The sequence below is a fragment of the Vigna angularis genome, chromosome 1 (genome assembly GCF_016808095.1).
Source record: "Vigna angularis cultivar LongXiaoDou No.4 chromosome 1, ASM1680809v1, whole genome shotgun sequence".
In the NCBI taxonomy this organism is placed as follows: Eukaryota; Viridiplantae; Streptophyta; class Magnoliopsida; order Fabales; family Fabaceae; genus Vigna; species Vigna angularis.
The window spans coordinates 51,102,690-51,129,521 of NC_068970.1; the positions used below are offsets into that span (position 1 = coordinate 51,102,690).

The following is a 26,832-nucleotide window of genomic DNA, read 5'->3' on the forward strand; positions in this document are numbered from 1 at the left end:
AAAGAATAATGAAAAATAAAATTGGTAAAATATGATTTTTGTTAGTTAGTAGACTTAAAATCTTTGGACTCAAAATCTTTACATATAAAAATTCATACACTTTATATATTGTGCTAAATATTAAATATTATATGTAAAATTAATAAAATTTATTACAAAAATATAATATGATCAACTAATAATAATATTAATGTTATTTCAATAAAAAATATAAAAAAATTATAATATCATATAATAATATATTATTATATTATTTATAAATACTTTAATAAATTTTTTTTTATCTAAAATAAAGTCTAACGAGTTAACCAATTTACAAGGCCCTATAAATTTACATAAACTCTCAAATTCATCAACCTTAGTCCGTTAAATGGTGTCCAAATAGTTGGGCGTTTGCTGAGGCATTCCAGATCCTCTGTGCCTATTTTGGCATTGCCCCCTTCCAGAAAGGTGTTCTTTTACTTTTTTTCTTGAAACCAAAAAACCCTCTCGATCATAAGCTTATGTAAATGAAGGTGGTGGACGATGAATTTTATATTTATACCAGTTTTCATTTAAATACTTTAAAGGAAAGTTTTTGAAAATCCGGTGTTCGACAAATTGCCCCAATCTCGTATGAGGGTTTCTTTTTCACTGGACGAAATTCCTCGTAACCAACCACCTCGCCAACTGGAAGATTTGAACGAAATCGAGTTGGCTCATTCTGAACAGCGGCTGATGCAACTTGAAACGATCTTCAATACCTCAAGCCTCGTTATGAAAAGTATCTTGAGAAAAGCTGGGAAGAACAACTGCGAGAAGAAAGAATAATCAACCAGGACATCCAAAGATATGTCTTCTTCCTAGTATCTGTAGGCCATTTATCATATTTTTTTTCCTCATCTCTGCCTTTCCTCTTCTTTTTATTATTTTCTAACCTCTTATTTAATTCCATCACATATATTTACTATTCAACCCTTTATCATTTTTATATAACCTTCCATAGATGTCTATCTGGTCGGTGTTTTACCGATCTATGACCTAAGTGAAATTGTTCCTAACATCACAGGATTATATAATTTGGAAGCCAAAAATAGTTTTTAAATTATTTAATCCAGAAGCTAATACTTCTTAATTTTACAATTTAGAAGTTATTTTCACTTTTGAAATGTATAATCCGAAAGTCATATTTTAGTTATGGATTATGTATTTTGAAAAATATTTTCTTAAAGAGAAAGAACTTCTAAAAATTTCAATTAAAAGTTATTTTAATTTTAAGAATGCACAATTCAAAAGTTTTCTTTTCTTATGATGCTTAAAGGAATAGGTAAATACAAGTTTCAATTGAAATAAAACAGAAAAGATATATTAATGTAAATATGTAAATTGGATCAAAATTTTGTATTTTATTAAATAGAAGGATTAAATGTTTCTATTTTAAAACAAGAAATTATTTATGAAGCAAAATACACCAAAATTAAATTTCAGCATGTAATATGCACTTTGGGATAATGACATGGAAAATAAAGCCACATGGAAATTGCGTGTTGTCTGACTTTAAAAATCTGAACAGCGTTTGTGATCCACGAAAACCACATCGGACATCAGTGAAACTGAAATTCTTGTGGATGTGGTGCTCACCCATTCACACAAACTTACTCTTATCCCATTAATGATACTCCAAAATTTGCAAGATCATGCAAATTCTTGCTACGACCCTTTCATTTCCTGCAGAGTTTTCTACCTTTCACAGCTTCCTACGTGCACGTGTGCCTTTTTCCACCTCTATTTTCTGAGGCAGCGAATGACAGCACACTCAAAAGATCATTTTTTTTTTCTTACACCATATTTCGAATTCTTTGTTCGTGTCTATAAGCGGAACAAACAAACGCAAGTGAGCTTTCCCAAGTTGGGTTTCATTGCTTTGTAAGCACTGCCACTATGTTAGAGTCTTTAGCTTGGTGCCAAAGCTTTAAGGTAACATCTCTTTCTATGCATTTTTTTTATGATTTCGTCGGTTATCATTGTTGGGTATGGAGGGTCATGCTATTTGAGTTGTTCATATATCAAGCTGCAAGAAAATTTCTTTTCCATCTTGGACATTTCTCTGCAATAATGTAGTAATAGAGAAATTGAAGATGTTTAAACTTTGAAGTTCAATCGAATCCAGTGCATATTCAAATAATAGAGTCAGTTCCTACCATTGAGAAGACAGGAACTGAGAATTGACTGTTAAACTTTAATTCTTGAGAAAAACCCTAGTCTTTCTTAGAGATTGTGTATGACAAGAGCTAATAAAGATTTGGAAACTCTTACCTCAAAAGGCCGTTTAGAGGGAGGAGTTAGGATCAAAATTTTAGAGTAAATTAATCTTGTTGCATAATCTAATTCATATTGTTGCTTGTTGCATAAGTTCTTTTTGGAATATTGTTTCTCTGCAGGGATATGACCTTACCAAACAGAAGAGTCCGGGTTGCTCTCATGCTATTTCACGAGTTTATAGAAATTCTATTTTTATGCTTTATTCTGTTAACAAGAAAGTGCCGGTACTGCCACATGGTGCTAGTCATTGGATATTTCATGGGAGTTCTGTGTCAGAAAATTTCTTTAAAAAGCCTCCTCTCTATGCTCCTTTAAGTTCTGGTTGGAAAGGTTTGTATAGGCCGCGTTGGGAAAGGCTGCAAACAAATGTAGCCTATGATGTTGCTGGTGCTGTTGATGTAATCAATGATTTAGGATTGGACACTCTTACTTTCTTGGCTGTGACCGTCATAATTGTGCCTATGTTCAAGTCACTGAAAGCCAGTCCTGTAAGAAGTTCTTGGAGTTTAGCTTTTTCTCTTTTTCTTATTGAAGTTTTGCTCTTGAAATTATGTTGTCTATCATCTCAATGATCGTAAGCATTATTCATTGTCATTTAATGCTCAACATTATTAGTTTAGTTAAATTCCTTCATTAGTTTGGTAAGCTAAAATAAACTAAGGCATAAGCTAAAATAAACTAAGGCATTCTCTAACTAAATGAGACAAACACAAGCATCACGAGATGAGAAGGATGCACAACTTAAGGTTTGATGATGATTTGAATAACTATAGATTGGTGATACTAAGATTTACCTCAACTCAATATCTATTTCCATTCAGATGTATTTGTTATGTACCAAAATAACTACTTGGAAATCTGTTAGGATTTAGGATGTTAGGATAGATTGGGTTGAGGACTGAGCGGTTAAGGGTGTGAGGGTGTCGGTTGTAAAGGGGGAGCAGGTCAAAGCTACTATAAATAGAGCTCTTGTAACTCTGTAGAGGGTATCGAGTGTATTTTGTGTAAAGTCAGGTCTTTAGCCTGTAGAGAGAGATTATGCTCTCAACCAGGGAGGTTATGCTCCCAACCCATTCTTTGTAAAGAGGATTATTTTACGGTGAATAATAGAAAAACCCCATTCTTCCATCACTGTTTCTACCTACTGTTAATGTTCTTAGTTAGGTTCCAAACCCAGGAACCTAACAAATTGGTCCGACTTGCCGTTTCGGGAAGCGGTCGGATCATCTAGAGCGTTGTCGTATCAAATGGAGAACTTGTGGTGATCCTTAGGAGAGGGGTGCCGAATCAAGAAAGGATCAAGATGTTATCAAGAAACTGCCGGATCGAGAAGCTGCCGGATATCCTTAGGAGAGCGATGCTGGATCAAGAAGGGGTCAAGAACGGATCAAGAAGTGATCAAGAAAGGGGGGAAGCATGGCAGGAAGAGACAATTTTTGGGAAAGGAGGATCAGCGAACAAAAAAGGGAGCTAGCAGAATGGAGAAGAAATATGCAAGAAATGCGGCAGGAAACTAGAGAACTCTTGCGAGTTCTTGGAGGAAGGGTGTGGAACCAGGAAAAGGGATTAGAAGGCAGTCCAAGGTCTGTAGATGAAGATCAACATTTTGTTAACGAGAATCAGAGAAGGAAAAGGGAATGCTCGGAGGAGGAACTGGATGAAGACCGAAGAGACGCCCAACCTAATTGGGGAAAAAGGGTAGAACTACCCACTTTCGAAGGGTTTGATCTGTTGGGGTGGGTCTCTAAGGCAGAGAAGTTCTTCGAGTTGCAAGGTGTGGCAGAGGAGGAAAAGGTGCGCCTAGCTGACATCAGTATGGAGGGGAGCGCTGGCTACTGGTTCAGAGCCTGGAAGGAGAAAGCCAAGAATCGTTCTTGGGAAGGTCTGAAGGGGGCAGTGGTGGTGCGATTTGGAGAACGGAACGAGGGTACCATCTTTGAAAGGGTGGCGGCCAGTAAGTAGTCGGGAACCGCGGAAGAATACGTCCCAGCATCGAACGTGAGAGAATTGCTAGAACCGAACGGGCTAGGACTACAAGAGGCGAACCTGAGAGGACTACAGGAACCGAACGACAGAGGACTGTTGGATCCGAACGTGAGAGGACGACCGGAACCGAACATGAGGGAACTGTCGGAACCGAACGGTCGAGGACTGCTGGATCCGATTGTGAAAGGATGGTCGGAACCTAACGGGAGAGGACTGCCCGAGCCGAACGTAAGAGGACGGCCGGAACCGAACAGACTAGGACTACCGGATGCAAACCCGAGAGGACTGCAGGAACCGAACGATCGAGGACTGCCAGAACCGAACGAGAGAGGACTGCCGGACCCAAACGAAAGAGGACGGCAGGAACCGAACGGTCTAGGAGGGATGAATCAGTGGGAAAGAAGCGTGATGGAAGAAGGAATGAAGGCTTCTGAGGGAAGAGTGGATGGAAGAATCAATGCCCGGGAGAGAAGAATGGATTATGTGAGGAGGTGGGCCAGCGAACAAAAAAGGGGACTTGTAGTTTTTGATACACTGGCAGAGGGGAGAGAGCGGCTTAAAGCAACGAAAGACATCGAAGACCATTCTCTCAGGGCCTGCGATTCTAGAAAAAAGGTGACCAGAATGCTGGAAGCTAATAGAATCCAGGAAGAAGGGAAGTTATTGGAGGAGGAATTGCCACCACCCAAGTCTCCAGACCTGAATTGGAGGGCAGTAGCCAGTGGGTTCACTTCATATGATAACAAGATGATGAAGAGGAGCCAAGAGACCAAGCTTTTCGGTTCCAACCTTGAGGACAAGGTTGTTCTGCAGCGGGGTGTAATGTTAGGATTTAGGATGTTAGGATAGATTGGGTTGAGGACTGAGTGGTTAAGGGTGTGAGGGTGATAGACCCAAAAGGAATAAGGGGACGTGGATAGTGTACGAGAGAAGGAAGAGGCACAACTGATGCGATTAACTAACTAACGGTCTGGCACTTAACTGTCTTTAGCAGTTAAGTGAGGAGGGAAACCATTATAAATAGGAGAGTGAGTGTAGGAGGGTGGACTTTTGGTTAATTGTTAGATAGGTTTTATCCTGTGGAGAGGGTTAGGCCTCTATTGTTCATTGTATACAGATATTCTTTTGTGAATAAAAGAGATCTTTCTTCATTACTGGGTGTGTTTGGTGTGAGTTTTGAGTCTTGATTAGGTTCGTTGTGGAGGATTGTATCAAATTGGTCCGACCTGCCGGATCCATTGATAGCCGATCGTGATGGAGGGAAGAGCGGTGACGGTTGCGGAACAGATGGAAGCAGTAAAGGAGTGGGCGAGACCGAGAACTCTGAAGGGGCTGAGAGGGTTCTTGAGACTAACGGGGTATTACCGGAAGTTCGTAAAAGACTACGGCAAGATTGCCAAACCGTTAACGGAGTTGTTAAAAAAAGGGGGGTTCGCTTGGAACGATAAGGCCGAGGAGGCATGGGAAAATCTGAAGGAAGCAATGACGACGGCGCCCGTATTATCCTTGCCAGATTTCCGGCAGCAGTTCCATATTGAATGTGACGCGTCTGGTCGAGGAGTCGGAGCGGTGCTGATGCAGAATAAGAAACCTATTGCCTACTTCAGCAAGGCGTTATTGGAGAGGACGCTAAGTAAGTCAATTTACGAGAAGGAGTTAATGGCGCTGGTGATGGCCATTCAACACTGGAGGCCATATCTTTTGGGTCAGCGATTTGTGGTCCACACCGATCAGAAAAGTCTAAGGCACTTGCTTGAACAGCGCATCACTACCCAAAACCAACAAAACTGGATTGCGAAGCTGATGGGGTACGATTTTGAGATCGTATATAAGGCGGGAACGTTGAATCAGGTAGCTGATGCTTTGTCGAGGAAAAAAGAAGAGGAAGACACGGAGGAGGGAGAACTCAGGGTGGTGGCCAGACCGTACTGGCAAGATTTTGAAGAAGTGACCAGGGAAGTGGCAGCGGATCCGATTTTGCAGAAAGTGGTGGAAGAAATCAAAGCAGACCCGAACACCCATCCTGCGTATTCTCTGGAGAATGAAAGGCTTCATTACAAAGGCAGGCTGGTGCTGTCAGCCAAACCTTCGTGGATTCCCACATTGCTAGCAGAATTTCACGTAACGCAGGCAGGGGGCCATACCGGAGTTTATCGAACCTACCGGAGAATCGCTCAATCCCTATTTTGGAGGGGGATAAAGAAAGACGTGACCGAGTTCGTAGCACGATGCAGTGTATGTCAGCAACGCAAATATCTGGCTTCTTCTCCTCAGGGGTTATTGCAGCCATTGCCGATTCCAAACGCGGTGTGGGAAGATTTGAGCTTAGATTTCATTGTGAGGCCACCCAAATCCAGAGGGCATGATGCGATATTAGTTGTGGTGGATCGTCTGAGTAAGTACGCTCATTTTCTTCCCTTAAAACACCCTTACACAGCCCGAACGGTTGCTGAGGTTTTCACGCGGGAGATCGTTCGGTTACATGGGATTCCTCAGTCTGTGGTAAGTGACCGAGACCCCTTGTTTCTTAGTCTTTTCTGGAAAGAACTCTTTAAGGGATTGGGGACGAAGCTGAAAATGAGTACGGCGTACCATCCCGAGACGGACGGCCAAACTGAAGTCGTGAACAGGGTGCTAGAAGGATACCTCCGATGTTTTTGTTCGGTGCAACCAGCAGGATGGATGGCGGTCTTACCTTGGGCTGAGTATTGGTATAATACCAGCTACCAAGGAGCTATAAAGTGCACCCCATTTGAGACGGTCTATGGGAGGCCACCTCCTTCGTTGCATAGATACATTCCGGGAGAAACTTTAGTTGAGGCGGTGAGTCAAGAGCTTTTGACCCGTGATGAGGCTTTGAGACAGTTGAAATTTCATTTGGAGAAGGCACAAGAACAGATGATAAGGCAAGCGAACAAGAAGAGGAAACCAGCGAATTTTGAAGTGAGAGATTGGGTTTATCTAAGGATAAGACCCCATAGGCAGACTTCAATGCCAACTAGGCTTCACCCAAAATTGTCGGCGAGGTACTTTGGGCCGTTCCAGATCAGTCAGAGAGTAGGGGAGGTAGCTTACAAGTTGCAGTTACCAGATACAGCGCGGATACACCCCGTTTTTCACGTATCTCAATTAAAAAAGGCTATAGGGGAGCGAAGGGTAGAAAAGGAACTACCGCGAGAATTGCAAGCAGAAGGGCCGTCTTTTTGGCCAGTGGGAGTTTTGGGGAGAAGGCAAGCTCAACAAGGACAGAAGACAGTGCCCCAATTGCTGATTGAGTGGCAGGAAGGAGGTTCGGATGGGGCAACTTGGGAGGACGAGGCAACTATCAGAGAACAGTATCCTGACTTCAACCTTGGGGACAAGGTTGAATTTCAGGCAGAGGGTATTGATAGACCCAAAAGGAATAAGGGGACGTGGATAGTGTACGAGAGAAGGAAGAGGCACAACTGATGCGATTAACTAACTAACGGTCTGGCACTTAACTGTCTTTAGCAGTTAAGTGAGGAGGGAAACCATTATAAATAAGAGAGTGAGTGTAGGAGGGTGGACTTTTGGTTAATTGTTTGTTAGACAGGTTTTATCCTGTGGAAAGGGTTAGGTCTCTATTGTTCATTGTATACAGATATTCTTTTGTGAATAAAAGAGATCTTTCTTCATTACCGGGTGTGTTTGGTGTGAGTTTTGAGTCTTGATTAGGTTCGTTGTGGAGGATTGTATCAGAGGGTGTCGGTTGTAAAGGGGGAGATGGTCAAAGTTACTATAAATAGAGCTCTTGTAACTCTGTAGAGGGTATCAAGTGTATTTTGTGTAAAATCAGGTCTTTAGCCTATAGAGAGAGGTTATGCTCTCAACCAGGGAGGTTATGCTCCCAACCCATTCTTTGTAAAGAGGATTCTTTTACAGTGAATAATAGAAAGCCTCCATTCTTCCATTAGTGTTTCTACCTACTGTTAGTGTTCTTAGTTAGGTTCCAAACCCAGGAACCTAACAAAATCTTAGTCTTCAAGTTATTTTTACAAATATTGCTTTGGAGGTTGTGTACGAATTGATTCCCATCAGTTATCAATATTATATGTGTTCTCATGAACATGATAGTATTTAACAAACAAATTTTGATTGTAGCTTTTCTTTTCTATGAATTTGAGATTACAGTTCTAATCGCTGTCAAGATCTAGATTCGTAGTTCAGTTTCAATAATTGTTGTACTCAGAAATTAGTTTGCAATTAATTGTTGTGCTTAGAAATTAGTTTGAATTTATTTAAATTTTGAAAACAATGTGAACATACATGTTGAATCTCACACATAATAGTGGAATAGGCTTAGTTATCTATTTACTTTCTTATATTAATAATTGAAATCTATTTAATGGTTGTTATTTTCAGATACTTGGCTTCTTTTGTGCTGGTGTGGTACTCAATCAGTTTGGTTTAATTAGAAACCTTACAGATGTTAAAGTTTTATCCGAATGGGGGATTCTTTTCTTGGTAAGATACGTTACTGCAGCTTCTCTAGTTATTGCTTTTCCCCCAATGTGTCTGTCTCCCTCAAATGAAGCTTTAAAATTCTAATATTTAAACACGTTTTAGCCATGTTATTACTCTATTTTGTAAAAACTAGAAATCTAAAACACCTAGATATTAGCCTGTTTTTTCATTGCTCCATATCATTAAAGCTAGTAATCCAAGAAACAACTCCTAGTACTTACTGCATTGATTGCTTTTATTTTCAACATCGTTCTTGAAACTCATAGGTTACCTATTAGTTTTTTTGTTTTTTTTTTAAATTTCGACAATAGCATTGGTTGATCCAAACCACTTTTCTGTTCATATTTTTTTTATGGTGTGGTGTCATGCACATTAAACTATGATTGGTGGCTATGGAAGAACCTTTTAAAAGTCTCACCGGCATCAATTTCATGGTGATAATCCTCAGGAAAATTTCTGATAAACATACTGTATATTTTCTCTAAAGAAATGTTTGTTTCTTTTCAGCTGTTTGAGATGGGTTTAGAGCTTTCACTTGCACGTCTAAAAGCTCTTGCAAAGTATGCTTTTGGAATGGGATTGGCTCAGGTATGATGCTTTGGGAGTGATAATGGGCACGGAAAGAAAAATTTCCTAAGCCATTTTCATTTCGTTATTCATCATTTAGCTTCACGTATATTAGAGAATACATATTTCTCGTAGATGATAATTTTTTTAGCATTGATTAATTTTTTTAGTTATTCATTCTTTATAATTGTTCTAGTACTTTTTTTGGAACATTCTGATTTCTTTTTCAAAATTTATAAAATTTGATTTGTGGTTTTTCTGTCCTTGTTTTAATATTTATTTAAACACTTTGTAGGTTTTACTGTCTACTTTAGCATTTACTGCTTTTGAGCTTCCTCCAAATGGAGCTGTTGGCACAAAAATTTTGGAATTCCTTTTCCACTCTAGGCCTGATCTGGTAAGGTTCCTATATCTAACAATTTTTCCTAGTTTTTTGTTTGTACCCTTTAGTTGATCATAAATTACAGTCATTCTGGTGAGACACAGAGACTGATAGAATGCACACATACAGAGTACATAAACTTTCCCGTAAGAAATTTAATAGTAAAGATTCTAAATTTTGAGAGAATTCTGGTGAGTGATAGATAGACAGAATGCATCTGCATGCATTTACACTACAAACACTGTCAAAGGAGAAAGTACTATAGGCTCTTGTCTAAAACTTGATCCTTTAGGAAGTGGCTCCCACCTCCTACACATTCTTAAAGATCCTAGCTGACCAGATACAGGATGGTCCTTTAGTTTTTAAGTTTGTTATTAGAATCCCTATGTGGCTTTCTTTTGTTCTTTTGTTAGCAATGGCTTGGCTTATCCATGTAACCTATCTCATCTTGTCGGACATGGACTATGAAGTTCCTTCCTCACTGCCCCTATTTCATTAAATTAAATTTCTGCTCAAAGTCAAGTGTGGTGTGTTTTCTCTGCCTTAAATGTCTTTTGCATTTGGGAGCATGTTTCACATATAACTATCTGTAGACCTACATCTAACAGCTTAATATTTTAAGATGATTGTTTACTTATAAAGATAATTAATTATGTCTGGATATGAAAAAGTATAATGTCAATAAAACTTGAAGAGGCTTCATTGTTTTATCTAATTAATTTTAAAATCGTATTCATAGGTGAACATAAGGAGTGTCGATGAAGCTGTAGTGATTGGTGCTGCTTTGTCTTTGTCATCTTCTGCATTTGTTCTACAGGTATTTGTTTGTATAATTTGTTCACCTTGTTTGCATGAAAGACATGATGCTGATGTAACAATAGCACCATGTTTTGACTTATGCACATTTTTCACTGATACTTTTACTTTTAATATTTACAATAAATAGGAAACGTTGTATGCATTCAATAAAATAAATATAATTTCATGACTTTTGAAAGATCCAAGGAAGTTCTGAAGAGTTTTAATTTGATACTAACAAACACTTTCTTTCTTTTAAAAATATTTATGAAGGTATTCGCATTCCAACATAGTTTGTAAGTTTTTGGAGAAAACACTGAATGGAAGAGCTTGTGGTAATTATTTTTTGTAGTGAATACAATGTATACGTAAACACAAACACAGACACAAACACAGACACAGAGACACAGACACAAACACACACACACACACACAGAGACACACACAGAGACAGAGAGAGAGATGGTTTCTTTTGTAGCTGACCATGCCATTTTCATCCTTTAGTCTTGCCCCATCATGTTTCTCCTCCTCTAGTATGCAATCTCTTGGTTTGTAAACTTCTTTGTCCAGCCTTGTTCATTAGTCTGCTATTACCTTGTCTTGTTTACTGCATTCAAAAGAAATCAAGGTTTAATTTTAAGTGTTCCCCATGCATGAATCCACTGTCATGTGTGACATTAAATATGGATAATTCAACTTATCAATCATGAATGTATTTGTAGCTTTTAGCAGAGAAAGGTGAGCTTCCAACAAGATTTGGTTCAGCAACTCTTGGAATACTTCTTCTGCAGGTTTTTGTCCTAAACTCTTGCATGTTACAGTCTCATTCTCCAAGTATGATTTTTATTTTTTATAAAAAAAAGGAGATGTGGTTGTTAGGACTCATCTTGTATGATTGATATAATTAACTTTGTTCCTTTTCTGCTTGTTATACCAGGACTTAGCAGTTGTTCCTCTTTTAGTCATACTTCCTATACTAGAGAGCCAGGTGAGATGTAATTTAACATATTGCCTTTCCGCTTTCTTCTTTTTATAAACTGATGGAGTTATCAAATGAGATTTACTAGTGTTCTTTATGATTAACATTGCCTAGCTACCAACTATGTGAGATTTGACACCAATCAGTTGTGAGAAAACTCACAAGATATCATGGTACCACATTTAAGAAGTTCGTAGGTTTTTTCTTCTTAACACTGTTAGAAACCGTGATTGGCGTGATAGAGATTGGCATGGTGTAGTTTAGGAAGTTTTATATTTGATGTGCTGTATTTTTTGTAACAGTTATGTGTTGTCTTTATTAGGTTCAATTATGTTTGATTGATCCCGTAATCACAAGGATCTATCCCTTAGAATTAGCAGTCCATATTTCCTAAAATATGTTGCAGACTTATGTATTTATATAGGGGTTAATAACCTCTTAATTAAATAAGAAAGAATTCTATTCCTTCTAAATTTGAGATGGTATCAGAGCTCCCGATCCTTGGGAGTCTCTGACCGTGCCATTAAACCTAAACCGCAGCCTTCATTGCTGCGCAACCTTTAACCTAAATTGCAGCCTTCATTGCTTCGCCACCTTTAGGCCTTGTTACAAGCCTTCATTGCAGCACAACCCTCTCTACCTTGATCGCACCTAGGTATGGCTGAAGTCATGAATCTAGAGACGGGGGACAGACCCCAGACTGTTGGAGAACTGCAGAATGTTCATTCCGCTTATCGGTTAAATGGGAAGAACTACCCCAAATGGTCTCAAATCATTAAGACCATCTTGAAAGGGAAAGGGAAGATCAGTCACCTGACGTGTGATGCACCTGATGAGACTGATCCCAAATTCAAATCATGGGATGAAGAAGACTCCATGATCATGGTGTGGCTGTGGAATTCAATGGTCCCAGAAATCAGTGATACCTGCATGTTTCTGAAATCAGTAAAGGAAATTTGGGAGGCAGTCGAACAAACTTACTCTAAGGCCAAGGATGCTGCCCAAATTTATGATGTAAAAGTGAAAACCGTGGCTGCCAAACAGGGAAACAAATCCATTACAGAATATGCCAATCAACTCAAGTCTCTATGGATGGAATTGGATCACTATCGAATTATAAAAGCAAAGTGTTCAAAAGACTCAGCAATTCTAAAAGAGTATATTGAACAAGATAGGGTCTATGATTTTTTGGTAGGCCTAAATCCTGAGTATGACCAGGTCCGAATTCAAATCCTGGGAAAAGAGAAAGTCCCAGGGCTTAATGAAGGGGTAGCCATTATCCGGAGTGAAGAAAGCAGAAGAGGGCTGATGCTGGAGACTCCAACCACCGAAAGCTCTGCAATGATAGCTGAAGGAGGAACAATCATGGTTGCCAACCAGAGGAAAAACTGGGTTCCCAGTATGGAGAAAAAACATGAGGAGATTTGGTGTACCCATTGTAACAAGCCGCGCCACACAAGGGAAAAGTGCTGGAAATTACATGGAAAGCCCCCAAGCCGAGAATGGGGGCTGAAAGATGGAAAGACCTCAAGTAGAGAATGGGGCTCGAGAGGAGAAGATGGGAAAACCCCAAGCCGAAAATGGGGGCCGAAAAACCCAAGCCGAGAATGGGGACCGAAAGGAGGTCCACAGAAAAAAGAAGGGCAAGGGAAAGCATACATTGCTAATGGACAAGGTGAAGAAGTTGTCCAGTTGAATCATGAAGAGATAAAACGAGTAAGATCCATCCTTAGTAAATTGGAGAAGCCAACAGGTACGTGCTCCTTGACATATTCTGGTAAGTTTCCACTTTTGTTTGGGCTCAATGTTTCAGATACACCATTTACACATTACTGGATATTAGACTCTGGAGCCACTGACCATATGACCCCCCTACCCAAATACTTCTCCACATATTCCCCATGTCCTAGCAACAAGAAAATTTCCACAGCAGATGGAACCCTCATAACTGCAGCCGGACAAGGAGACGTCCAAATAAGTCCATCTATGACTTTAAAAAATGTCCTTCATGTCCCTAAACTATCTACCAACCTGATTTCTATACAAAAACTCACCAAAGATCTTTCATGTAATGTTGTTTTTTATAGCAACACTTGTATATTGCAGGACAAGAACTCGGGGAGGACGATTGGACATGCTAGAGAATGGAATGGCCTATATTACATGGAGGATCCTAATCTGCCTAACAAGAGTCTCATCTCTAAATCCACCATGACCAACAAAGAGAAAGCTCAACTTTATCATTGCCGGCTAGGACATCCGTCATTTCGAGTTATAAAATTGCTTTTCCCTTCCTTGTTTAAAAATTTAAATGTGGAGAGTCTCCATTGTGAGGTGTGTGAGTTTGCGAAACACAAACGTGTACCTTTTCCCATTAGCAACAAGATGAGTCCTTTCCCGTTTTCCCTTGTTCATACTGATGTATGGGGTCCTGCATATGTTCCTAATATTTCAGGTGCAAAATGGTTTTTAACATTCATTGATGATTGTACTCGGGTGACTTGGGTTTTTTTATTGAAACAAAAATCTGAAGTTAGTTCTGTGTTTGTCTAGTTTGTCTCAATGATTAAAAATCAATTTGGGGTCAGTATCAAAAGAATTAGGTCCGACAATGCCAAGGACTACTTTAATCTTGTACTAAACTCTTTTTACCAAAAGGAAGGGATAATCCATGAGTCCTCATGTGTGAACACACCCCAATAGAATGGGATTGCAGAAAGGAAAAATGGTCACCTTTTAGATCAAACTAGAGCTCTACTTTTTCAAAATCATGTTCCTAAGAGATTTTGGGGGGAAGCCCTTCTTACTGTCACCTACCTAATCAATAGGTTACCTACTAAAGTTTTAAACTCAAAAAGTCCCATGGAAGTTTTATCCTCATTCTATCCACACTTAGACCCTACAAATAAACTCCAACCTAGAATATTTGGGTGTGTATCCTTTGTACATGTTCATAGTAATGAAAGGGGAAAATTGGATCCTAGGGTTGTCAAATGTGTTTTCTTAGGGTATTCTACCACACAAAAGGGGTACAAATGTTTTCAACCCCTTTCCAAAAAATTCTTTGTCAAGAGATGTCACCTTCAACGAACAAGAGAGCTACTTCAAACAGCCTCATCTTCAGGGGGAGAATGTAAGAGAGGAAGATGAGACTCTCATGTTCCCAAACATGACGTTTGGACCTGAAATTGGGACAAATGGCATTGTTGTTCCTGAAATTGAGGGAAGAATTGAACCTGCACTTGAACCAGCGAGACCTGCACCTGATGGCGGCGGAAAATTTGGGAAAAATCTAGTATATTCAAGGAGAGAAAAGGCCATTCTAGAACCTGGCAATGTCCAAGAATCCAACCCACCATCACTGCATGAGGTAACACCTTCAAATCCTATAAATTCCATTGATTCTAATGAATTTGTTTCTGGAAATCTAGAAGCGCAGGTGGACCAAACTCTGGACCTACCCATTGCCCTTAGAAAGGGAACTAGAACATGCACCCAACAACCACGTTACCCATTATCAAATTTCTTATCCTTTGAAAAATTCTCACCTACTCATAAAACTTTTCTCACTAACCTCAACTCCACACACATACCGTCCTCTGTATCTGAAGCATTGTCTGACAGGAAATGGAAACATGCCATGGATGTGGAAATGGAGGCGTTAAACAAAAATAGGACCTGGGAACTTGTCACCCTACCTCCTGGAAAAAAACCAGTAGGGTGTAAGTGGGTATATGCAATAAAGTATAGGGCGGATGGGACCATCGAACGTTACAAGGCAAGGTTGGTGGCCAAAGGCTTCACACAAACCTATGGAGTTGATTACTTGGAGACATTTGCCCCGGTTGCTAAGATGAACACGGTCAGAGTAATATTGTCACTAGCAGCACATAATGATTGGGATCTGCAGCAGTTTGATGTGAAGAATGCTTTTCTACATGGAGACCTTGAAGAAGAAATATACATGGAGTTGCCCCCTGGTTACAATGGACAGGTTGCTGTTGGAACTGTTTGCAAATTAAGAAAGGCTCTATATGGAATGAAACAATCCCCAAGAGCATGGTTTGGAAGATTTACCAAAGTTATGACAGGTCTGGGCTACAATCAAAGCCAAGGGGATCACACATTATTTATCAAACATTCAATTTCAGGGGGAGTAACAATTCTATTAGTATATGTAGATGACATTATAGTAAGTGGAGATGACAAAAAGGAACAACAAATGTTAAGCGAATGCCTTGCCATTGAATTTGAGATCAAGACACTAGGGAGGCTTAAATATTTTTTAGGAATTGAAGTGGGTCATTCCAAGAAAGGAATCTTCATATCTCAACAAAAGTATATTACTGACTTGCTTAAAGAAACAGGGAAGACAGGCTGCAGACCAGCAAGCACCCCAGTTGATCCAAATATAAATTGGGAAGTATGGAGGAGGATATTGCTGTGGACAAGGAAATGTATCAAAGACTTGTGGGCAGGCTTATTTACTTATCTCACACTAGACCAGACATTGCGTTTGCTGTGAGTCTAGTCAGCCAGTTTATGCATCAACCAAAGGAAGCACATTTACAAGCTGCCCTTAGAATTGTCCAGTACTTGAAAGGGACCTTCGGAAGAGGGATTTTGTTCAAACGAAACAGGAGTGTAAGTCTTGAAGCATATACAGATGCGAACTATGCAGGGTCAGTGGTAGATAGGAGATCAACCACGGGATACTGCACCTTCCTTGGTGGAAACTTAGTGACTTGGAAGAGTAAAAAACAGAGTGTAGTGGCTAGATAAAGTGCTGAAGCAGAATTTCGAGCAATGGCTCACGGAATATGTGAACTTCTATGGCTGAAGATTATATTAGAAGACTTGAGGATAAAGTGGGATGAACCTATGAGGTTATATTGTGACAATAAATCAACAATTAGCATAGCCCACAACCCGGTGCAGCATGATAGAACTAAACATATTGAAGTTGATAGACACTTTATAAAGGAAAAACTAGACAGTGGCATGATTTGCACACCATATGTATCCACCCAGAACCAACTTGCAGACATACTCACCAAGGGGCTGAACTGCATTAACTTTGAAGGAATCATATCCAAGCTGGGAATGGAAAACACCTATTCACCAGGTTGAGGGGGAGTGTCAGAAACCGTGATTGGCGTGATAGAGATTGACATGGTGTATTTTAGGAAGTTTTATATTTGATGTGCTGTATTTTTTGTAACAGTTATGTGTTGCCTTTATTAGGTTCATTTATGTTTGATTGATCCCGTAATCACAGGGATCTATCCCTTAGAATTAGCCGTCCATATTTCCTAAAATATGTTGCAGACTTATGTATTTATATAGGGGTTAATAACCTCTTAATTAAATAAGAAAGAATTCTATTCCTTCTAAATTTGAGAAACACGAATGATCCAATGTTTCATTGAAAAGCTAAACATTTTAAATAATGCTTTTTCTTTTATGAGAATTTTAAAGAGAAGGAGAAGTGAAGTTACTATAATGTAAATTGACTTTATCAAAGTGCTAAAACTTTTACCAAGGCACTTCCAAAAGTTAGATTTGAATACTTGATACAAAAGCTTGGAGTTTGTAGTTTCTAAGTCAGCTTGACATTTTTTACGGGTCGACTCGGCTCGACTTGGTTCAACCTTTAGCCTAGCCTGACATTGATTGATCTTTGGCCTAGGCCGACTTGGCCTGAACTTCAACTTTGGCCGACTCAGTTTGACCTTTGGCCTTGATCGACTTGGCTCGACTTTTGGCTTTGGCCAACTCAGCTCGACCTTTGGCTAGAGTTGACTCAACACAACCTTCAGCTTAAGTTGACTCAGAATGAACTTCAACCCAGGCTGACTTGGCAAGACCTTTGACCTGGGCTGACTTTGCTCGACCGTCAGTCCGGGTAGACTTGGCTGGACCTTCGGCCGAGCCAACTCAACTCGATGTTTGGCCCGAGCCAACTAGTCTTGACTTTCGGCCCGAGCTGACTCGATTTGATTCTTGGCCCAGACCGACTCGACTTGATCCTTCGACTCAAGATGACTCAGTTTGACCTTTTGGTTTGAGTCAACTCAGCTCAACCTTCGACCCAGGCTAGCTCTACTCGACCTTAGACCTAGATTGATTTGGCTCGATCTTGTCCTCGTTTGCCTTGAGTTGACTTAGATAGAGAAACCTTTGTTTTGAATTTTCAAAATCCAAATAATGATCCAAATCCAATTAAGTGGATTGGATTTAAAATCTAAAATGTGGATTTGGATTTGGGAAAAATTCACTTAAATAGACTTAAAGTTATATGTATTTGGATTATTATAGATTGGATTTCACAATTTGGATCTTTTGGCCACCCCTTTTTGACCTCGAACACTAATGTTCTTTCATCTCCTTAATGGCTGCTGCATTATGAGTAGCTTCCGCCATTAATACAATACTCTGAATGGATTTCCCAAGCTGATACCGATTGTTGTAAAACTAACTAGTTCTTGGAAATACTCAAAGAACTAATAGGGAACCTTAGGAAACGGTTCTGAAAAGAAGAAAAAATTACAATGAACATAAAAACTGAAAAAACTTATGCAACAGCAATAGTTGCATTTATAACCCACTAACTTAATTGTTTTCTAACAGCTTACCAAGAAACAGTAAGTTCACAAACAAATTTCGTAACACATTGGTGGTGCACTGTTTGATATCAAAATGTTGAGGAGCCTCTACCTAACAACTTAAAACGAGTTGATTCCTTATGTTGTGTTAGTATGACCAAGTGATTAGAAGAACTGGTATCATAAAAGTGGCAAAGAAAGGGTTTTTTTATTGAATGAAGGCAGGGTATACACCACTCCAGATCTTTATTGGCAGCCACTGGTCTGCTAATATAAACCCATCCTCAATGGACCTAATCAGTTATAGGTGCATTCTCCTTCTTTCTAACATAATTAACTAGTTATCCACTTTTTCCATTTGTGGTCCTTGACATATATAAAGGGTTACTTTTTCCCAGATAAATAGAAAATCTATGCTAAACTCTTAGCTTGCAAATCTTGTAACATGTTGTCAAAGATATGGACCTCTTCACTTTCCTAAAAAAATTTGTATATAGATTGTTTTAATACTTATCTGGTAAAAACATTTTTTTATGTATGTCAGCATGCTTGTGTTTGTCTGTGTGCACACCTTGTTACAGGAATGTGCTAGTTATGTTTGTCCTTTTTAATTCTTTTTCACCTACTGTAAATTTGAGGTTAGCAATTCTGTATGTTGCATGATTGTTATATTTTCTTCAATTAACTATTTTTTTTCATAGTCATATGCATAGACCTTTGCATTCATTCTTCATCCTGTGCTTTCTTATTTTTCATTATAGAATATAACCGAGGGGAGTATTTGGCCTACGCTTGCTCAAGAAAGTTTAAAAGCTTTAGGTGGATTGGGTCTTCTTTCTCTTGGGGCAAAGTACATTCTCAGAAGAGTTTTTGAGGTCAGTATCAAATATATTTCAAGATTTTTATCCAAAGAAATAAAATTCCAAACTCATTTTTTATATGTTCTAGGCAGTAAACTCTTGGTCAAATTCAGGTTGTTGCAGATACAAGGAGCTCAGAGGCTTTTGTTGCTCTTTGCTTGCTGACAATTGCTGGGACTTCTCTAGGCACACAGAATTTGGGCTTTAGTGACACGGTTCTGTATTTTTCAATGCTTTGGGTTTTAATTAGAGATTTTGAAGAATCATAAAATTAAATATTAACTTGAAAATTTTATGTAATATCACAATACAGCTTGGGGCTTTTTTAGCTGGGGCTATTTTGGCAGAGACAAACTTCAGGACCCAGATTGAAGCTGACATAAGACCATTTAGAGGCTTGCTCCTTGGATTGTTTTTCCTAACTACGGGAACTTCAATTGACATGCAGGTTATATGATTATTATTTATAAAATGTGGCATGGTTTTTTGTATTTCTCAACATGGTTGTTATGTTAATTTGACCATTGTGTCTGCATAAATGCAAACTGAGTATCAGGTTCATTAAACTAGTAAGTTACAGAGGCCCAAGATTTTGTTCACCTGTGATCTAACATTCTAGTAACATAATGAATATATGTACATATACATATATATATATATATATATATATATATATATATATGTATGTATATATATATATATATATATATATATATATATATATATATATATATATATATATATGTGTGTGTGTGTGTGTATCCTTGACCGCTTGCTTTTTTGCGTGAAATTATAATATTTACACACCCCTACTGTTAAACTAAAGATGTATTTTTACCCTTCATAATTATTATTTTTGTTGCAGCTCCTTTTACGAGAGTGGCCAAATGTACTTTCACTCTTGGGAGGTTTAATTGTTATAAAGACATTGATCATAACTGCAATTGGTCCTCGTGTTGGGCTTACTTTACAAGAAAGTGTAAGAATAGGATTGCTTCTATCCCAAGGAGGCGAATTTGGATTTGTTGTTTTCTCTTTAGCAAATAGGTACTTAATTATCTGATATAATGCACTGATGTTATTTGAGTGAGAACACTGGGATTGTTTTTAATTATCAAAATTGGTGGCTTCTTAACAGGCTCGGGGTGCTTCCTCTTGAGCTCAACAAACTGCTCATAATTGTTGTTGTATTGTCGATGGCATTAACCCCATTTCTGAACGAAGCTGGAAGAAGGGCTGCTAGTTTTATAGAAGAAAAATCTGATACTGAGAATGTAGGTTTTTTTTTCAAGATTTATAATTTTGGCAGTTATGTGCACTCGGACACAAACACACATGTGCATGCTTGTAAGTATTAAAAGTAGCTATGAGGAACATTGGTGTATTTGAAAAAAAAAATGTCATACATAACACATGTAATTAAAAAAATACAAGAAAATTCGCTTGTTGTACTAAAGTAGGTCCTTATGGCACAAAATTCATTCTCTGTGGATTTTTTCTTCAAAACCATCAATTTCTTTTCAATTATTTTTCTTTTGATTACTTAATGTGTTATAGGACAAAATACAACTTTTTCTTCAATCTTATGCCAGTGATTTCATGTTTACTGCAAATGTACATTAAGTAATAAATTATTTTCAGAGTGAGAAAGCTTTGGAGACTGTTAACTTCGATGCTCGTGAACCTGTTGTTATCCTTGGATTTGGACAAATGGGCCAGGTAGATCATCAATACATTGTAAAACCTGTCATTTCTACCACTCATTTCTAAAATTTCTCCTTCTGTTCTATATGTAAAGGTCCTTGCCAATTTCCTGTCCAATCCATTAGCTTCAGGAGAAGGTGATGAAGTAGGATGGCCTTATGTAGCATTTGATGTGGACCCCAATGTAGTAAAGGTCAGGGTATTTTGAGCATTGTGCATGGCTATTGTCTATCAGTACCTTCATGAGACCCTTTCCTTTTCATTTTCTGAGGAATAATTTGAAACTCTTGGGTTATCTTCTCCTTTTCTTTATTTTATTAAGAGGATGAAAGCATTATATTTGTCATTTCTTACCCTTCTTATTGCAATCTCTTCTATCCACCTTTCTTTTAATTTATTCTCCCATCTTTAACTGCTGGACAGACAGCTAGAAAAATTGGCTTTCCTATAGTCTATGGGGATGGATCACGTCCTGATGTTCTTCAATCTGCTGGTGTCTCTTCTCCAAAAGCTTTTATGATTATGTACACTGGAAAGAAGAAGACAATTGATGCTGTTCAGAGGCTAAGATTGACATTTCCCACGGTAATAATCTCTTACACCCCCTACCCTCACTACTGCCCCCTTTCTTTTTTTCTCAATTGGTTCAGAGAGAGTGCATGTGTATGTGAACAAGAGGGGGGAAGTAACCTGTTCTATAACTGAAAGCAACTATGGTAGTATGATGTCATTAGCTTAGTTTTAGTTTGTTTATAAAATGAATGGTGATAATCTCCAATATGTATCATAAGAATCTCTTACCAAGTTATAAACAAAACCAAAGGGTATCTGATGCACTAGGACATGTACTACTTGTTAGGTTTTTATTAAGTGTAACTTGGCTGATAAAAATTTGAAACAGTGTTTCATATCTTCCTTTAATCCTGCTGTCTTTTCTCTTGGTTTAATTGTATACTTAGTGATGAAATTCCTCAGATTCCAATCTATGCCAGAGCTCGTGATCTAAAGCATCTATTAGATCTGAAAAAATCAGGTGCAACAGATGCCATTTTGGAAAATGCAGAGGTAGTGCCAAAAAGGTTTTTTCCCTCCCCTAATATTTGGAAAGGAAACTGGTGTTAAATATTTTATTCTTGCAGACTAGCTTGCACCTGGGTTCTAAGCTGCTGAAAGGCCTTGGTGTGATGTCTGATGATGTAGCATTTTTGAGTCAACTTATAAGAGATTCCATGGAGCTCCAAGCACAAGAAGCGGTCAGCCAACCTGAAAATCGTGGATTGGATATTATGCAACCCCTGCAGGTACTTCAAAACAATGATTTGTCTTTGACTAAATGCTAAAATATGGTTGTCTAGGAGCTGTCTTATGGATTTATCTGAATTTAATAGGATATCTAAAAAAAGTGGGAGGAAAGAATGTAATGAGTAATAAGCAAAAACATTAGTACTTAATTGATTGTGCTGATGTTGCTTTGTTGGTTTCCTCATCCTTTGACCATAATATGGCCTTAAACTTCTGATTTTTCATTTTGAATGTTATTCCCCTTACCCCCGGCATGTTTCTCCATTGCATCATAAGGATGTTTGAAAGCATTGGGAGGAAGATCCTTCTGTTGTTTGTCTTTGATTACATTGTTCTTGTCATTCTGCATCTTGAGGGGAGTCCATAAAACAAAAATGAATATAGGAAAAACTTGTGCACTGATAAAAGCCAGCTTTGGAAAAGGGCCTTTCACGTTTATTAATCAATCATACATATATACACACATACATACATATATATATATATATATATATAGTAATTTAGTTTATTAAATATTGCTTGTATTTCAGTGTTGGATATTGCGCACACACACAGTATTCTTATTTATAATGAAGAAGAGAAACAATAACAATGAACAAAATCAATATTTAATAATGGAAAGTATTTGGTAAGATATTCCCTATCAAATCATATCTCTCTTTTTAATGTAATATTTAAACTATGTCTAACATAATGATGTTATTATATCTAACACTCCCTGCATATGGATCGTATGAGACAAACTTTTTATTAAGTCATTAACACAATCCCCTAGAGAATCATATCAGTTGTTTGTTGGAGCTGATAAAGTAAATAAGTGACATATTTAACATTCTCTCTCTAGTTAGAGCATATGTATCATATTAGTCAAGTTTGTTACAAATATTGGGGGCCATGGTAGTTGCGAAAAAGCAAAAAAATGCTTGGAGATCACGACAATCTTGAGTAGAAAAAATTACTCAGAGCATGGTGGTTATCGGGGAGTAGAAATGCTCAGAGGGTGTGGAGCCTACTGACCACCAAAAATGCTTGAAGTTCACAACGAATTTAGATGAGGGAAAAAAATGCTCAAAGAGCATGGTAGCTACTTTTGATGAACAAAATAAAACTACTTGAGGAGCACAAGGGTTGCCAGGGAGCAAAAAGGTTCAGACGCGTGGCAATTGCTGGAGGGTAAATAGTCACTAGAGAGGAAAAAAAATGCTCATAATATCTTTTTTATTTAAATTAGTTTTTAGGAAATATTTCAGTTTTAAAAATATCTTTCAGTTTTAGAAATTACTTATTATTTTAGATTAAGATTGAGATATTGTAAATATTTGCTCTCTCTCTCTCTATATATATATATAGGTACAACAATAAAATACAACAAGTTCCTCCATACAATATATCTCTTATATCTATCATATATCTCATACCTCTCATTTTCATAACCCCTAAAAATTCCCAATAGTAGTATAAGAGCCTTCCTTCTTAGAATGGAAGGAAATTTCTCAGAAGTCGCTATTCCACTCTTTGTTGGTGAAAGACATGATCTATGGACAATTACAATGCAAACTTATCCACGTGAGCTAGATTTATGTGAAGTCGTGGAGGAAGATGATGTTACATTGCCTGAAGACAAAGTCATACTTGTTTACAGATGTTTTACAAATGATCCTTTTGAGGATCATGACTGTTAGGCTTCTTTAGTCAAGAAGTCTAACTATCACCCAAAATAGCACACACTCACTCACCAGATTATTGGAAACTGGATTATTATTGTAACCAAAGAATACAAGAATAGGAGAGCACTCTCTCCTCCAAGGGTTTCCCCTTCACAAAGAGCCAAAGCTCAATCTACAAGATTATCCAAAAAGTACCCCCACACAAGACCTCCATGCCTTCTTATAAAGCCCCCCCTAACCAACTAACAACTAATTCCTAATCTATTTCCTTTTATTCTGCACACATTATATCCTAACAATGACCCTAAAGTCTTCCAAAGAAATTTGGGATTATTTGAAACAAGAATATGAAGGGAACGAGAAGATTCAAGGCATGAAAGTTTTAAACTTGATAAGGGAGTTCAAGATTCAAAGGATAAAAGAGACTGAGACAATCAAGGGATACTGAAACAAATTGTTGGGTATTGCTAACAAAGTAAACTTATTGGGAAAACAGTTTCCAGATTCCATACTCATTGAGGAAAGATATGAAGCATCTATTGCTTCCTTAGAAAACACAAAAGATTTATCTACAATTACTTTAACAGATTATACATGCCTTGCAAGCACAAGAGCAACTATTTCATGGGGAATAGAATGCTCTCATAGTTAAGAACAACTGAAGGAACAAATACAACACAAGTTTTTCCATCTTGTCCCTATTGCAAGAAAAAAAATCACGAACCCAATTGGTGTTGGTGGAGGCCAAATGTAAAATGTCAGAAATGCTATCAATTGGGACATGTGGAGAGATATGCAAATCCCAAGATCCTCTAGAAAATGTCAAGATTATAGAGCACAAATCAGAGGAGAAACTACTTCTTACAACATCATGTGTTACAACCAACAAATCTACAAAAGATTGGATTATAGATAGTGGTTTACAAACCACATGACTCATGATAGAGAACTTTTCAAAGAGCTCAACAAATCAGATATTTTCAAAGTAAGAATTGGGAATGGAGAACAACTTGGTGTGAAAGGTACAAGAACAATTTCAATTAAAATTCATTCAAGCATCAAATTAATTTTTTGTCTTATATGTTCCTGAGATTAGTCAAAATTTGTTATGTGTTACTCAAACCTTATGAAAATTCTATAAGGGAAGATGAATATCTCTTGGAGAGGTTTGACTTCCAAGTGAAGAAAGAAGATGAAGGCCCACGTTCTAATATTCATCAAAGGTTTAGATAATAATAAAGGAGGCATGCTGAGAATATTTACTTAAGATCTTTTTTATTTAAATTAATTTTTAGGAAATATTTTAGTTTTAAAAATATCTTTCTGTCTTAGAAATTAGTTATTATTTTAGATTAAGATTGAGATATTGTAAATATTTTATATTTGATATTATGTTATATTTTGCTCTCTCTATATATAGGGTATATCAATGAAATAAAACAAGTTCCTCCTTACAATATATCTCTTATATATCTCGTACCTCTCATTTTCATAACCTCTAAATATTCCCAACACTTGAAGATGGGAAGATCCAATAACAATACCACTACTTGCTAGTTGCTTTCTTTTGTTGTTTTCTTTTCTCCATGTACAAATTATTGGTTGTTGTTAGAGATTCTATAGGAAGAATATGAGAGTACACAGCAAAGAATCATTCATCAAGTCCTTTGAGAAAGTGGACGATGAAGATTTTATTGTGAGATGTTCTAGCTAGCTGCACAGGTAGGTAATTATATTCTTTTTTTCATATTGATTTCAGCTTGGTATAGTATTCGGTCACCGGGTGTGACCCTCGTGCAGTATGAATAGAGCTCCGAGTACGAGCTTTGATACCATAAAATAAACACGAATATTGGAAAAGGCCTTTCACATTTCTTGATCATTAGCAACATACTGGGGATATATATAGTGTAGTTATTGCAGCTCGTCTAAAGGATAAGATGGAATCTAAGAGACAACAATTCAAAGAAACCCAAATATGAAAAATACACTAAAGATGACAACTATAACAACAGTGAAAGAATACCTCAAATTCCGTTGGGCTTGATCTTCTGTGTGAGCAGATCTTGCTTGGTGCGTTGTTGTTTTTCAATGGATTTGTCTCTTCTAAAGTTACAAAGTTTAAAGTAAGTAATTTTAGTTGTTAATTAAGAAAATTAACTATTGATATTTCAACACATCCATAAAACTAGATTTCAACATTATGTCCCCTTTACTGATTTGTTCTTTGTAATAAACTTGCATGACAAGAAACTGTTGTGTCTGTAATGTAAGGTGAAAGCTTCTGACTTGAGGGAAGCACGTGTTCCTGCGGCAATAACTTCACCAGAATCTGAATTATCAGAAATGAATCAGAAAGATCAAGCTTCATCACTTAGAAATCAAAGGGAAGTAGATCTTGAAGAACAAGAACATGAACTTAGTGAAGCTGTGAAATTAGAAGGAAATGGTGTTTTACTTAGCAAACAAATTAGTGAAGAAAGCGCTGAGGAGCCCTGAACAGGGCTTCTTCAAAGCTATTTTTCTCCTCTAACCCCAATAAATTCTGAAAGATTCAGGAAGTTTTCATTTTCATTGCAGAGCTAACGATATATGTATAGGAAATATCCCAATGCCTTGTAGAACAGCATCATTCCAACTCTGATGCTCACTTCAATTCTTTTGAGAGCCACAAAATGTATAGTGATTTAACACCTTTAAAATAGTTTTTATTTCTTGTGGGAAATCATAAACAGTTTAAGGTGGTATAAACTTCTGAAAATAATACGGTCCTACTTGTTAAAATTATTTTGCAATGCTCATAGTATGCAGATAGATTCACTGTTTAAAAATGATGATGAAAAAAGGTTTGCAAATTGATTCGTTGTTGAAAAATGAGAATGAAAATAAGTGGAATGTCAGTTCTTCCCTTTGTAGAGAATCTTTTGACAGAGCATATCCAAATTGCGTGTCACATGCCAAGTTCCAATTCAGTATCTGACAAACCAGTTGACGTGAAATTTGTCAAAATCAGATGTACAATGCACAGACTCCTTTTGCGACTGTGGCTTTCATGACATAGAATCAAGCACCAAAATGTTTTAAATTAATTTGTACTCTGTAATTTATATCTATATCTATACTATTATTAAAAAAATTCTTTTTTTTCTTACATTTAGTTTTTTATTTTATCCTTTATATAACAGTTTTTAAAATT

At 37.5% G+C, this 26,832-nt stretch overlaps 1 protein-coding gene across 2 annotated transcripts; it reads left to right on the plus strand.

The window, feature by feature from the left end:
- Positions 1-1,287: 1,287 nt before the first annotated feature.
- LOC108342612 (K(+) efflux antiporter 3, chloroplastic) lies at positions 1,288-26,423 on the plus strand. Of its 2 annotated transcripts, XM_017580410.2 has the most exons (19): positions 1,311-1,956; positions 2,421-2,789; positions 8,671-8,772; positions 9,280-9,360; positions 9,635-9,736; positions 10,461-10,538; positions 11,242-11,310; positions 11,457-11,507; positions 18,865-18,978; positions 19,077-19,178; positions 19,277-19,411; positions 19,829-20,010; positions 20,102-20,237; positions 20,605-20,682; positions 20,762-20,860; positions 21,091-21,252; positions 21,643-21,732; positions 21,807-21,968; positions 25,911-26,423. In XM_017580410.2, the coding sequence occupies exons 1-19, from the start codon at positions 1,921-1,923 to the stop codon at positions 26,133-26,135; spliced, it is 2,373 nt and encodes a 790-aa protein (XP_017435899.1). In that variant the 5' UTR covers positions 1,311-1,920; the 3' UTR covers positions 26,136-26,423. The 2 variants fall into 2 exon arrangements, 1 of the variants encoding a protein (XP_017435899.1); XR_008246733.1 differs by lacking the exon at positions 25,911-26,423 and having other exon boundaries at positions 1,288-1,956; positions 21,627-21,732; positions 21,807-21,826.
- Positions 26,424-26,832: the final 409 nt, after the last annotated feature.

Coding starts and splice junctions, on each gene's coding strand:
- LOC108342612 (XM_017580410.2), top strand. CDS start 1,921: ATGTTAGAGTCTTTAGCTTGGTGCCAAAGCTTTAAG. Junction 19,179..19,276: donor ATTTGGGCTTTAGTGACACG/GTTCTGTATTTT, acceptor ATCACAATACAG/CTTGGGGCTTTTTTAGCTGG. Junction 21,733..21,806: donor CCATTTTGGAAAATGCAGAG/GTAGTGCCAAAA, acceptor TTATTCTTGCAG/ACTAGCTTGCACCTGGGTTC.